General features: G+C 50.2%; 1 protein-coding gene across 1 annotated transcript; it reads left to right on the forward strand.

Annotated features, from left to right (window-relative positions):
* The first annotated feature begins 1,460 nt into the window (after positions 1 to 1,460).
* Positions 1,461 to 11,768, forward strand: Serpina1 (serpin family A member 1). Its single transcript, XM_028782052.1, has 5 exons — positions 1,461 to 1,557; positions 7,309 to 7,940; positions 9,373 to 9,643; positions 10,512 to 10,659; positions 11,484 to 11,768. Exons 2-5 carry the CDS (start codon positions 7,313 to 7,315, stop codon positions 11,670 to 11,672), a joined length of 1,236 nt encoding a protein of 411 aa, XP_028637885.1. The 5' UTR covers positions 1,461 to 1,557; positions 7,309 to 7,312; the 3' UTR covers positions 11,673 to 11,768.
* The last annotated feature ends 2,478 nt before the right edge of the window (positions 11,769 to 14,246 follow it).

Genomic DNA, 14,246 nt, shown 5'->3' on the forward strand with positions numbered 1-14,246 from the left:
AGAGTGTACTGAATGACATAATGCCTGGAGGGAAGCCCACAGAATGCATCCCATGCTATACCTCCACCCCCACCCAGTGACACCAAGGAGACCCACTGACAAGGACATCATCCCAAAGAGTTGTATAGATACCTTGAGCACAAGGCTCAGAGTTTCTCTTGAACTATTGTATGTAGTTCTTGCAGCAGCTTTGTGCCATCATGGTTCCCATCTTGGAGATGGGGAAACTGAGGCACAGGAGGTGAAAAGATTTGTCTGATGGGTTGAGGTCTGAACTCGGGCACTGTAGAATCCTGTGGAACATCCATTAAGCAGAGTCCTAAGGTGGATCACAGGGGGGCCACCGAGTGGCAGAAGGCAAGAACGTGACCATCATTTATCCACCTGAAACCTGCTGTGCCCGGTCAAGAGACAGGAGAGGGGGGAGGGTGGGGCGGTGAACCCACCACCCATGCCCGTCACAGGGCCGATGGGATATAATGGAGGTTTTGAATAGGATCAGCATACAGAGCCCATTAGCCTCAACCCTGACCTCATCCAAACCAGACAGACCTTCAAGAGCTGCGACCATCCTCTCCTTGCCCCAGAGCAGAGACTGCTCCTTCATAGTCTCCCCATCCCTAAGGAAAGTCCCCATCTAGAAGAAAGTCCCCATACTAGCTTCTTGGAATCACTGTGGAAACAGGCACAGCTCCGAGGAGGAGAGGGTGGGGGATGGGAAGGCTAGAAAGGACTTCTTAGACTTGGACAAAGGGCTTGCTTGCTATGTGCACTCTTTACTCAAGCTTCGTGTACCCTTGGCAACCATGCTGGCATCCAATCTGCCATTCTGGAAATGTCTCTGACTCAGAGAGGTAAATTAACCTGTCTGGAGGCAGCACAGCTCTTCCTTACAGAGCTATTCTCTGCCCCATAGCCTATACCCTGGGGACCACGCTCTAGCCCGACAGGAATGTCCTGTCAGTCACAGCCAATTCCCCACCCCCACCCCCAAAGTAAACAAAGAATTCATATCTACACTTGGAAGGGGAAATCTCTCGGCTCTGGGCCTGTGTCTCCATTTGTCAGGTGGGCACATGACCTACTCTGAGCCCTGGGCGGAAGCCGTGAATCTTCAGCCTCAGGTATCAGGAAGCAGATACCCAGTAAATATTGATTTTGCTTGCATGGGAGCAATCCAAGCATTCCCCACAAGAGTGTAGGAACAGCCATGTGATGTCTTCCTGGAGGCTATGTGACTCAGAACACCAGACGCACCTTAGACACGGGATGCTGTGTTTGTGAGGGATGGATGTTCTAACCGCTTTGCTTAGGGCTCCTTTGATTTAGGAGCAAAGAGAGCTGAGCTCTTTCCCGAACAGTGTGGGTGGTACCTCAGTGCCCGATCGATGGACTTAGACCCTCTCTGTTTGCTCCGCTGATAACTCTGGTGACATTGGTTAATATTCACCAGCAAACTCCCCCATATCCCCCTTGGCACCCACTGTTTAAATACAGGCTAGAACAGGGCTCCATCTCGCCAGTCTCAGTCACCACCCAGCTCTGGGACAACGAATTGTGAGTATATTTTTCCCTGGGGAAATATTGGAGGGGCTCCTGAGTCCCTGCCCGGCCCAAGCAGGTAGCAGATCTGGGACCAGGGCAATACAGGGAAGATAAAGTTAATCACACCTGTGGCACCTGGGCCTCCTGTTGCCATAGGAACATCAATCCCTAGGGTCCCTTCTTGAACCACACTGCCCAGGAGATAGCTAGCATCTTCAGATGAGAGGTGACAAAGACGTGGAGGGGTCAAGGTGCAGCCACAGCCATTTCCATGCAGACAGTGCCTGCCCTTCTCTGGCCTTTCCTGTGTGACCTTTCCCAGCCCCTCCCCCCGCATTGTTGATAAGCAAGGTAAGGCTAGAAGAACAGTGGGAGCTGCGGCTCTCCACCTGGCCTCTCCAGCTACACCCAAGATGTATATACCGGGGGGCCTCAGCCTATAAGTCAGGGTGGCTGTCCCAAGCATAGAGGCCTGTGAGCGCTCTCTCTCTCTCTCTCTCTCTCTCTCTCTCTCTCTCTCTTTCTGTGTGTGTGTGTGTGTTTGTGTGTGTGTGTGTACACACATGCACACTCGAGCATGCCACTGCCTTTGGTGGCTCGAGCCAACTTCCTGAGTGAGCATGTGAAGGTGCCCCATCTCTAAACAAAGCACTCGTATAACTTTCAGCTTCACAGCCCCTCATGGAGGAGGCTATGGTGCTTATCCCCATTTTACAGATAAGAAAATGGGGAACAGAGAGGGTAATAGTTTGTCCCAATCATATAGAGCCTACCATTCAAACGGAGGCAGCTGTTCCAGACTCCAGGCTCCTGACCTTGCTGACTGAGACATCTTCCCCTCTGGGCTGCATCGAAGCTTGGATAGCTGCTAACCTCTCTGATCTATTAGCAGAAGAGCTTTGCCCCTCCCCCAGCCAGCCTTGCTCTATGGAGAGTTGGAGGGGTTTGGTTTATCATCATGGTATTTTGCAATGTAAGCAAGAATGAGGTGGCCAAATTCCAAGGATACCACTGAGAAAGCCAGAGTAGGCTAATAAGGGGTGCTTCTGGGAGCTCTGCACACGCCTTTGCACACTGGTTCTCTGAATCAGTCACTTTATCTTCATCCCGTAACTTATGTTCCAAAAGTAAGTGGTCTCAGGTCACACAGAGAACAGCAATCGGAACTCGGACCTGTCGTTTTAGCACTAATGATTTTGTCATTTAGCCAAGCAGTCCTCGGACGTCTACTTTAAGTCTTCTGGCTTCAATTTTGTACATAGAAAAGGGCTCTAACCTAGAACTAAACTGTGTGGAATTGAATACCAGCTCTTTTTCCCAGCTGGCTCTGTGGGATTGAGAATGTGGCTTAGCCTGTTTGGACCTCAGTTTTTCTCCCCATAAAATGGAACTAATGTTAAGGGAAAGTTAGATGAGCTGGGTATAAAACACATTTTGTGAGCATGTCCAAAAGGACTGCAGTTAATACTCTTGTTTGCATAGTGCATAGCTTCTAATAGGCAGTACACTTGGGTGTGATGGGACACGCACTTGACCCAGGGCTGACATGACCTAGCAGGAGCCCTTCTGTCTGTGCTATTTAATCGTGACTTTGTTCCTGCCGCACCCCATTCTTCAGAAGACTCTTCTGTGCAAACAGGAGGCTTAAAGAGATGAGGTCATTTGCTCCAGGCCACTGGCAGTAAGTGGCAGAGCTGGGCTCCCACAGACCGGCCTGCTACGGTTGATTTTCTGGGTCTGCTTGGACTACTCTTAATGGATCATTCATTTTCTGCTCCTAGCTGGGATGGTTCAGAATGAAGCAAGGGGAGGCATCGCTTCTCTTGCTTCCCAGAGGCCACACCCACCAGCCTCTGAAGTCAGAATGTCACCATGTGTGATCTCCAGCTTTTTGGCTTCTGTCCCTACACCACAAGATCTTAAGCTTCTTCTTCTTCAGTTGTCTGTCTTCCCTGGCTCAGATCTCTGGAGGTTATAGGGGGTCAGCAGTGAGAAAGCATGGCTCAGGACCCTGATGCTTGAAGGAACGGGGTGGGATGCAAAACATACCCTGGATACTTGAGACCAGAGTCAGGGCCTGTGACAGTGCACATTCATTGCCATAGTGATCGTATTAAGAAATGCCTAGGCCAGTAGCCAAACACTAAAGGCCTTTTCCAAAGATTAACTGAGATTGTAAACCTGTCCCAAATGTGGGTGCTCCATCCCATGGGTGGGAGTCCCAGACCAAATGAAAAGGAGACAGTGAGCTGAGCTCTGACTTTCCCTACCCTGTTTCGTCACCCTCTGAGGTGAGAGCCAGCAGCCACGCTGGGCTGCTGCCACTAGCACGCCTTTTCCCCATGAATCACTGTATCCCCTCAAACTGTGACCAAAACAAACTTCTACCCACTTAAGTTATTTCTTCTCAACTATTTGACCCAGTCCTGGCCTTCTCAAGTCTGAAACCCAAGCATATTGCTGTGTCAGTCAGGGATGCGGGGAGAGGGTGTCCTCCAGGCCTCAGACCCCTTCCCATTAAAGGGAAAGATGGAAGAGAGTGTGATCACCCTAGCGGGGCCTCTCTCCTTTCCCGTGCTGGCCTTCCCTCCTTGAAGCTCAGCAGCCCCCAAACAGAACACGTCATCTCATCCCCTGCTAAGCAGAGATTCTTGGAACTAAGTCCAATGTCTGGGATGAGGAAGTCGTTCAGTCAGTACAATGCCTACCACACAATTATGAGAACCAGAGCTTGCTCCTTAGACTCCAAGTATCAAGCCAAGTGAGGAGCCATGTTTTGTACTCAATCCTAGCCCTGAGGAGATGGACATAGGCAATCTCAGCCTTGTTGAACAGCTTGCCTAGTTGAACTGTCAGCCTCCACGCCATTGAGACACTGTTTCATAAGAAAAGTTGGATGGCACCTAAGGTGTCACACCTGAGGAGGACCTCTGGCCTCTCTACATGTATGTGCAGACATGTGTATCAGCACCTGCACAAACATGTGCAGGGCATATCCTCCTTTTAGTTCCCCCAGACCCATTCCATATAACTGAGGCCCCCACTCCATATAGCTGAGGCTGCACAATCTGGGCTGTGCTTCCCAAATACTGTTGAGTGCCTAGTGGATAGTGATGGTCATGTCAGGAATTGAATTGTCAGCCTCTGGCCTGAGGACACTTGGAATGTTTTCTTGCCACCCTGTGAAGGCCCAGCCTCTTCATTAAGGTGGGGAATTTCCACGGGGCTTGCCGAACTCCAAATAAGAAGTAACAAAAACATCGGGAATGGAAATATACAGAACTAAATTCAGTGTTGTCTCCAGCCCTAACACAGCAGCCTGTTTAAGAAAGCATCGACATGTACTATGCAGCCCGTGTTCAGCTCTCCGGATTATTTACAGTGAAGGGCAGAAAGCACGGTGGTAACTAGAGATCTCTGTGCTTCATTGTGTTATATAGTTGGAAAGATAAGTTGTACAGGTCAAGGGCAGGCAAAATTCAGTATTTCTTGTCTTCAACTTTCTCCCTTCAGGTTCGCAGATCCCAAACTTGAGGGTTTCATTATATTAAGATGATAACTCTAGCTGTGAGTCCAGGGATGTGACTCTCTTGGTAGAGTGTCCACATGGCTACAGAGCTACATAAAGAGGTCATGGTGGTACACACCTGTCATCCAAGCATTCTAGAAGTAGAAGTAGGAGGACCAGGTGTTCCAGGCTGTCCTCAGCTAGATAGCGAATTTAAGGCTAGCCTGGGACACATGAGATTATCTCAGAAGCATAAAATAAAAAGGATGGTGTTTTCATTATTGAACTAATATCTAACTATGTGGTATGGCTGCCTGACCATTCTTCATAGATGTGGACTCAGTTTCCCCAACTATGAAGAGAGCATGGAGTTGTTACACTAGTAGCTTGTGGTACATAGAGAAGAAAGAATTCCGTAGAGCTGGGAGGTGGGGCCTGGGGGTGTGATCTTGACTTTGGCTGTCTCCAGGCAGAGTTGGCCCTCTCTGGTGCAACCCAAGCCTTGCTTCACTTCAGCTACGCAACAAGTTGCCCTCCCCTGCCCTCTTTCCAGCCTTTGAGCTTGCAGCATCTGCCACCCTTCGGTCCCTAAGACTGCCCTTTGAGAGCTTGTCCATGGAAGGTCTGATGCAGAGACTAGGTTCCCTGAGGTCTCCCAACCCCACCTTGTAGGAAAGACAGAACAAGGATGAAATGATTTGTCCTGGCTCACAGCGCTGGGGAGTGACAGAGCCTGGGTTAGAACTTGGGGCTGTCGTGGATAGATCACCCCACCACACACATATCCCGTATTAAAGCAGAGGCACTAACTTCTGCTCTTCCAGAACTGAGTTAGGAGTACTGGCAAGATGGCAGATGGGCTGCCAGAGATGAGGCCAGCCCAGCCTGGAGCTGGGGTTACAGAGCAGAGCAGAGACAGTCCCTCTTTCAGGGTAAGCCACTGGGGACTGAAGTTCATTGTGGAGACTGATTGTGGACAGCCCCTTCGTTCCTCCTCCTCCTCCTTCTCTATGTGTCTATGGATGCGCACGCACACACACACACACATGTGTGTGTGTGCACGCACATGCGAGCATGCCTGTGTATAGTGCCCAAGGAGGCCAGAGAAAGGCTGTAGATGCCCTGAAACTCGTTCCAGATGGTTGTAACCTGTCATTGGAGGTCCCGGGACTCGACTGCAAGCCCTCTTCTAGAGCACCAAGTGTTCCTACCTACTGAGCCATCTCTCTAGCCCACCTGGTTATTTCTTCACAACCTTAACTTCCCTGTGTGCCCAGGTCACCAACATTCATCTCCTCTCCTGTAAGGATCACCACAAGATCAACATGCTCTCCCTGGGGATCAGAGGTAGCACCCACACATGGATTCTTGAGAGCTCCCATGGATCTTTCCAGCTTCAAGTGATCCTTAGTCCAGACCACAGTGTTCTTCTTGTAATTACTGACAAGGCCACTTTTCACCCTGTGCCTTGGTTTCTTCCCTACAAACTGTGGCGGGTACCTGTGGCTCAAGGTCATTTCAGGTGGAAACCTAACTGTTGAGAGTATTGGTGAAGAACTGGACCACTCGTCGGTGCAGCATTGATCTGCTGTGCTGTCACTTGTTAGCTTTGAGTGTATCGCTTAACATCTGCATTCCCAGAGAACTGAAGGCAGTAATGGCTTTCCTGCAGGACCTTGGGAGTTCACACATGTGAGGGTTCAGGACAGCACTGGGTGGATGGGGAGCATCCTATCTGATCTTGTTTACTTTCGTTTTCACACATGCTCGTGTGTGATGTGTGAACATGTATGTGGAAACATCCTTGTGCATATGTGTGTGGAAACCTCAGGTTGATGTTGGATAGTTTCCTCAGCTACCTTCCACCTCATTCGTCAAAGTAATGTCTTTCCTTGACCTTCTCACAGAGCTTCTCCGAGATTCTGGCTAGCAAAGCCGACCAACTTGCTTTAGGGATGCCCTGTCGCCACCCCCACTACCCCCACCCCTGTACTGGGATTGCAAATGGCTATTATATCTGTATTTTATGTGGGTTCTCGACAGCTAAACTCCTATTCTCATACTTTCCTTTCATAAGCGCTTTTTTCCCACAGAACTGTCTCTATTTTCTTCAAAGATAGCAGTTCAGAACAGTGCTTAATCTAGGCTGGGCACGGCGCCTGTTATTAGACCACGGTTATTCTTATATTGTTTCAAGTGGTAGCAGATGGGAGTCACCACAGTCCTGACCTTGCATCTCTTTCTGTGTCTTGCAGGAAAATGACACCTTCCATCTCATGGGGGCTCCTGCTTCTGGCAGGCCTGTGTTGCCTGGTCCCCAGCTTCCTGGCTGAGGATGCCCAGGAGACAGACACCTCCCAGCCAGAACAAAACCCAGCCTCACATGGGATCGCTCCAAACCTGGCGAACTTTGCCTTCAGCCTATACCGGGAGCTGGTCCATCAGTCCAATACTTCCAACATCTTCTTCTCTCCCGTGAGCATCGCCACAGCCTTTGCTATGCTCTCCCTGGGGAGCAAGGGCGACACTCACTCACAGATTCTAGAGGGCCTGGAGTTCAACCTCACACAAACACCGGAGGCTGACATCCACAAAGCCTTCCATCACCTCCTCCAAACCCTCAACAGGCCAGACAATGAGCTGCAGCTGAACACAGGCAATGGCCTCTTTGTCGACAACAAGCTGAAGCTGGTGGAGAAGTTTCTGGAAGAGGTCAAGAACCATTACCACTCAGAAGCCTTCTCCGTCAACTTTGCAGACTCAGAAGAGGCCAAGAAAGTGATTAATAATTTTGTGGAGAAGGGGACCCAAGGCAAGATTGTTGATTTGGTGAAGGACCTGAACCAAGACACGCTTTTCGCTCTGGTGAATTACATTTTCTTTAGAGGTAAGATGGCATAATCAGCTTGAGCTGGTATCCATGGAGACACCCGTACATATTCTCAAGGACCAGTTTCTGAGCTCTCACTCCCAGCTGTGGCACTGTCCCGTCCCATTCCCTACTCTCGGGTGGGTAAACACTGACATCTTTCAAAACATCAATTAAGTTTAGAAATTAGCTTCAAACAATGAAATCCACTGACTTCTTTGAAGGACTGATGAGAGCCTTTTTGGTTCTAACGCTCACCTCCCCTACAAAGGAGAGTCGTAGAATGTGCAGTCCTTCCTCAGCTTCAGAACCAACCATCCTGGTTGTGATGGTCTGAAGAGAGTACCACTCCATGGAGTGTACTTGGGCAGCTCTTCTGTTGGATACCAGTATGAACTCCGGAAACATGGGCTCAAATCCAGCCACTACTGTCTGTTAGCCTTGATAGTGGACAAGCCATTTTACCTGTTTGGGGTGTGACTGTCCATATTACCAGGGACAAAGCTAGCTGACTGCTGTGTGGGGATGAAAGAATTAGTGAGGTTACCCAGTGTACAGAACATAAGCACCTGATCAACTAACATCTTAAGCATGGCCTCCAGTCTGGAAGTAGTTAGGTCAAGACTCCCCAGAGAAATCACCAGAGTGGAGTGTTGGAGTCAAAACTAGGAGCTGCTCTGGCCTTCATGGCTCCCTTGTCCCTCAGCAGAGTCCTGTGGAGCACAGTACCAGGCCAGCATAGTTTAAGTCCCAGCACTTCTGTGATAAGGACAGGTATCAACTTCTCCCCAATGCCTTCACCTCTTCCTATCCAAAAGAAAGGTGACGCTTGGGTTCCTGATGCCCTTCTCATGCTGACAGCCTCGATCTTGGGTCCCTGAGGTCCTCAGCCCACTCTGGCAGCTTCAGTGACGGGTACCTGAAGGCCTTGCCCACTCTAGTGGCCTTGTTGATGTGTCTGTGAGACTCTGACCCATTCTGATGGGTTCTTGTTGGTGATTCCCCAAAGTCCCCACCCACTTCAGTAATCTTGATGGTGGGGGTCTTATACAACAGATAGACATCTGCACTGAACCCTTGGATGTAGAAAGGGACTTGAGGGGCCCAAAACATTTGTCCTGAGTGATAACTGAACCTAGTTGCCAATGGGTGTGCCATTCCTGATAAAAAGCTAGCATATAGAATTATCAGGAGTTCCATTTATAACCCCAAATCACCTTTCTATAAATATATAACAATTACATAAGCTATTTTCTAGACACAAGGGGGATGGTTGCTGTCAGCTTCTGTAATCTGGAAGGTCTGAGTTCTCCTCGAGTCTTGAGTTACCCTTACCAAACTCCCTGGGCAGTCTAGAAGGCTAGTAGTGACACCCCTGTGCACATGAAAAGCCAAGGGCCTGTGTCACCACCTCACTGGCTAAGGTCTCCTCTCATTCTTCCTTCTGCAGGCAAGTGGAAGAAGCCATTCGACTCAGAGCACACTACGGAAGCTGACTTCCACGTGGACCAGTCCACCAAGGTGAAGGTGCCCATGATGAACCGCCTGGGCATGTTTGACGTGCACCATTGCAGCACGCTGTCCAGCTGGGTGCTGCTGATGGATTACCGGGGCAACGCCACCGCCATCTTCCTCCTGCCCGATGAGGGCAAGATGCAGCATCTGGAGCAAACTCTTACCCAGGAGCACATCTGTAAGATCCTGCTAAACAGGCACACAAGGTGATGACTCCCTGAGGAAGTCAATGACCTTCCCTGAGTGTCCCAAAGGACAGAAAGTGCTTGCCGAAGGTGGACTCTAACCCAAGGCCACATTTAAGTGTATAGGCCAGAAATAGAGATCTCTGGGCAAGTTTGCAGAACAAGGCTCTGTTCCTGTCAGTGCTCAGTGGGGCTGACAGGTCTCTAGGCCCCAGTGGTCCTAGAGCATGTTCCACAGGTCAGAGGACCTGTGCACTGAGTCCAGACTCTTCTGCCTGTGAGAAACCATGAGTTACATGGAACTTCTGGCAGCCCTGAGGTTAAGTGTGGGCAGAGGTTGTGTCCTTGCTTCTCAGCTAGGCCTCTGCCTAGGTCTAATACCCTAAAAGTGCAGAGAACTGGATAAGGCTGAGGCCAGAAAGAGTAAGAGATCCTGAGGGCTGGTAAGACCCTATTGAGCCCTTCTCTTGCCCTGTAGAAACTGAGATCTTAGCCTTCAGCTCTGTGAGAGTGAGGGGAATGTCACTCAGCTGCATTGACCCTCACTCCCCTGAGAATCAGAGAGGAGGAATGGACCAAATACAGCAGGGCATAGTGAAGCATGGCTCCATGTAAACACCTTGAATCTGCCTGAAGGGCTTCTCAGAGGAAGTGGCATTTCAGGTGCTTCTGGAAGCTTGAACTTTGAAATCCCACTGATTTCAATTTCTCTGCTAGAAGGAGGCCATGTAAAAGGGAAGCCCGTGAAGGTGCTTTCATGTCCTGCTGGGAGTAGTAGCATGTTCAGTGTGAGAACCAGCTGGAAACAATTCTGCAACTGGGCAGGTCTCGGCAGAACCCAGAAAGTCCCATGAAACTCCTATAACTTTAACTCTTACCTGCCCACCAGGTCAGCCAATCTCCACTTTCCCAAACTGTCCATCTCTGGAACGTATAACTTGAAGACACTCCTGAGCCCACTGGGCATCACCAAGGTCTTCAACAATGGGGCTGACCTCTCTGGAATCACAGAGGATGCTCCCTTGAAGCTCGGCCAGGTGAGGTTACCCAACTACAGCAATGTCCTGATGTCTCCGGTGTCTATAGGGCAGCACAGGGTGTGGGAGTAGCTCAGAAGAGGAAAAGGAAGCAGAGTTCAGGCTGAGGTCTTTCTGAGGACGGTCAGGACACAATTGGACAGGGTGTGGTCAGATATCAGCTGGAAGGGTCTTCTTATACAGATGGAATTATGGACCCTTCCCTGAGGTGCTGCCCCAATCCTTGCTTTCATCATTGTCTGGAGAATTTGACTATTGCACTCAGTTTATATATATGCACACAGAGGCTTAGGCCTGGTGACCTCAGAGAGTGCTCTGGAATCATTCATCTGTGATATTTAGAGCAATTAGTGAATCATCCATTTGAAAGTATGAGTTCAACCAAGCTGGTTCAGAGAAATTAAAGGCATTTCAGAATGGGCAGAATATTCTTAAGAGTCTGGACATCAGAGGTCATCTTCATAACCCTTGTCACAATGTGCTCACAACTACACACTGGACAGGGACACTCGTGTAGGGGGCATGAAGTTCCTCTTCCTGAAGCTATGAACTACATCCAAGGCCGTGAGAGATGGAATCAGGAAGGAAGAGCAGAGGGGAGTGGACCAAGGCAGGCGAAGAGTGGGAGAGGAGGAGAGGCCTTAGGTGGTCACCATGAAAGGGGGTTGGGGGAGGAACAGGGGGCTGGGGAAGGAGCAGGAAGAGATGGAGGGAGACATGATCCCTAGTGAAGTCCTCCCTGGGTGAGTCCCATGTGAGATCTAGCTCCAGCCAGGAATGGCAATCATCCCACCTCCAACTGGCCTCTGCTTCTCTCTCCACAGGCTGTGCATAAAGCTGTACTCACCATCGATGAGACAGGAACGGAGGCTGCAGGAGCCACAGTCTTGGAAGCCATCCCTATGTCTGTGCCCCCTGACGTGACCTTCAACAGACCTTTTGTTGCCATAATATTTGACACGCACACTCAGAGCCCCCTCTTTGTGGGAAAAGTGATGAATCCCACACACTAGTCACCATTCTCAGAAGTCATCCTCCCTTCTGGGTTGGGTCCCCTTCCCAGTGACATTAAACGCAGGCTGGCCTGGCCCATGCCTGATGCTACTGCAGGTCCTCGACTCTGTGGTTTGTGTGTGTGTGTGTGTGTGTGTGTGTGTGTGTGTGTGTGTGTGTGTATCTCTTTATGCTCTTAGTTTGTTGTGGACTTGAGGTCATAGTGAATCTTGATGTCTCCTCCATCCATGCAAACAGCTTGTGGGCAGAGGACTGTGGCTGAGACCACAGACTCTGGTCCTGGAAGCATCTGCTCTAAAAAGCATCTATCATAGCTGGAAAATGGAGGGATCATGTGGTTCATGCTCACCCAGGGTCCAGTAAGTGTCCATATCCTCTAGTGACTTCTCACCCTCTGTCCTCTGCCCTAGGCTGGAGTCCCTCCCACTGCCAGGGGGGCCACAGCCCATGGTGACCCCCACGGACTCCTAGAGCTGCCAGCTCAGGGGCCAGCTGTCAGCTTCGTCATCTCCATATTCCATCAAGGCAGGATCATGTCCCGTCCCATTCCAACATGCCACCTCACCATGGCTGGCCCCTCCATCTTATCTGCAATTTCCTGAGAATGGTTAGGGGGAGGTTATTGGTGAAGACTTCTGTGCAATTTTTCCCATGGAGGTATGAACAAATGTCTACTCGTCCCAGACAGGGTACCAATGGTATCACTGCACTCAAGTCTAGCTTGGTGAACCAATGACTTTGTTTACAGAGTCTAGATGGCTTAAGTCCAGCTGCATCACTGAAAAGCCCACCCCTGGCATGAGTGACAGGTCACGATAGCTGCATCCCTGGAGCATCCTGAACAACCTGGAGGCAACTCTACAGAAGACGTGTCTTTCCCCATCTATTGCTTATTGCTTTCATATGATCAGGGAGGGGCTTGGAGGTCAGGGAGGAGTTATACATCTCATACCTTGTATAGACTTCCTGAGCCTTCTTCTCTGTTGTCATATAGGACCCTCCCATCCCACCAGAGGAAATGTTTCAGGACAAAGACAAAGCAAGTAGCTTTACAACTGAGCCCTTCCTCCAAGGAGAAGGAGCAGGACCCCAACCTGCTCCTTCTCATTTCCGTCCTGCTCAGGTGTTTGGGAGAGGAGCTCACACATTTCCTAGAAGCAGCCCCTCTGTCAGTAAGCAGGGTGGGCACCTCTGGGTCTCATGTGCACAGGCATAGCAGGCCAGATTCTACTTATTCCATGTCCCTCATCTTCATCTTCAGTTACAGGACCGTGGTCTGTGGGCAGCTCCCAGTGGTCATTGCTGGGGGATCCTAGGCTGTGGGACAGAGCATACTTCTTATGGAACCCAGGGTTTCTCCATGATCACTTCTGTCTGACTCTCAATGGTGTCCATGCTCCAGCTCTTCCCTCCTCTGTCCTCCTCACTGCCTTCCAGGGATAGTCACATCTCCAGAGCTGCAGCAGGAGGCTGTCTTGAAAGCTACCCTGGTTACCAGGCCAGACAGTCCCAATGACTGCAACACCCATAAGTCCATTGGATGAAGCAGAATGAACCTGTTGCCCGGCTCTCCCAGGATGCTCCTGTTATTTCCCTGCCCACCCTAAGCTGATCTAGGGATCCTGTCAGCTACTCTCAGATCAAGAATAGACAGAAAAGCACAAGACCGAGTCTCAGAGCTCCCTGCGAGTCTAAGAGGTCACATCTGTGTAGTTTCACATGGTTTAGCCTATTGCTGGGTCCTGACTGTTGTCTGAACAATCGGCATACTCATCTCTGGGGCTCCAACCTCCTCAGTTGCTTCTGATGACACAAACTCGATCAATCTCCAGGAAGGATTTAAACCCTGAGGGTCTGGTGATCTTTATTCTGCTGGTCCCCTGCTGTGTGTCCTGACTGAGGTTGGCAAATGTCTCTGAACCCTGTGCTTCATCACTGACAACCAGAATTTGAACTGACAAGAGGCTTTGGTTCAGGAACTGCTCTCCCCAAACTATGAGATGAGGCTGGGGGTTGGGGGGATTGGCTTTGTTGCTCACCTCGCTGAACTGCTGTAACTCAGGCTGACACCCCAGCTTTTTTTGGCATGTAGTCCTAGGGCCACACCACGATGCTGGCTGCAGATGGGATATGCTCCCATTCGCCCAATCTGCAGATGAGAAAAGTGAGGTTCTAGGAGGCTGTTTCCCTCCTCCTAAGTCATGTAGCTAGTAAAGAACAAAACCAGTTTCTGGGAGGCATTGGTTCCTAGAAACCTCAACACCTCTGTCCACTGCTGGCTACATTCAGGTCTAGTCCCTCCACACCCTGAGAGCCATGCCAGGGTGTCTTTCGGCAATCCCCACCCCAACCTCCCGGGAAAGAGCGCAGCTCCTTCCTCTTATCAAGCTATTCTGACCCTCAGTGTAGCAGGTTAACTGAGCTGCTCTGTGTAGCCCAGGATACAGGTCTTCCAGTCCCAGGTCTGGCTGCCTGCTATCCTTACACCCCATCCACCCAGCATCAGACCTACCAAGTGCATGTTGGTCCAACTACCTCAATTTCTCTGGCCCAATTGAAGTACCAGCAAGGTT

The sequence above is a fragment of the Grammomys surdaster genome, unplaced genomic scaffold, assembly GCF_004785775.1.
Source record: "Grammomys surdaster isolate TR1022 unplaced genomic scaffold, NIH_TR_1.0 690, whole genome shotgun sequence".
Classification (NCBI taxonomy): domain Eukaryota; kingdom Metazoa; phylum Chordata; class Mammalia; order Rodentia; family Muridae; genus Grammomys; species Grammomys surdaster.

What these genes read in the sequence shown, in the direction of transcription:
- Serpina1 (XM_028782052.1), top strand. Translation starts at nt 7,313, where the DNA reads ATGACACCTTCCATCTCATGGGGGCTCCTGCTTCTGGCAGGCCTGTGT. An exon ending in GAATTACATTTTCTTTAGAG is followed by an intron (nt 7,941 to 9,372) that starts GTAAGATGGCAT and finishes TTCCTTCTGCAG; the next exon opens with GCAAGTGGAAGAAGCCATTC. An exon ending in CTCCCTTGAAGCTCGGCCAG is followed by an intron (nt 10,660 to 11,483) that starts GTGAGGTTACCC and finishes CTCTCTCCACAG; the next exon opens with GCTGTGCATAAAGCTGTACT.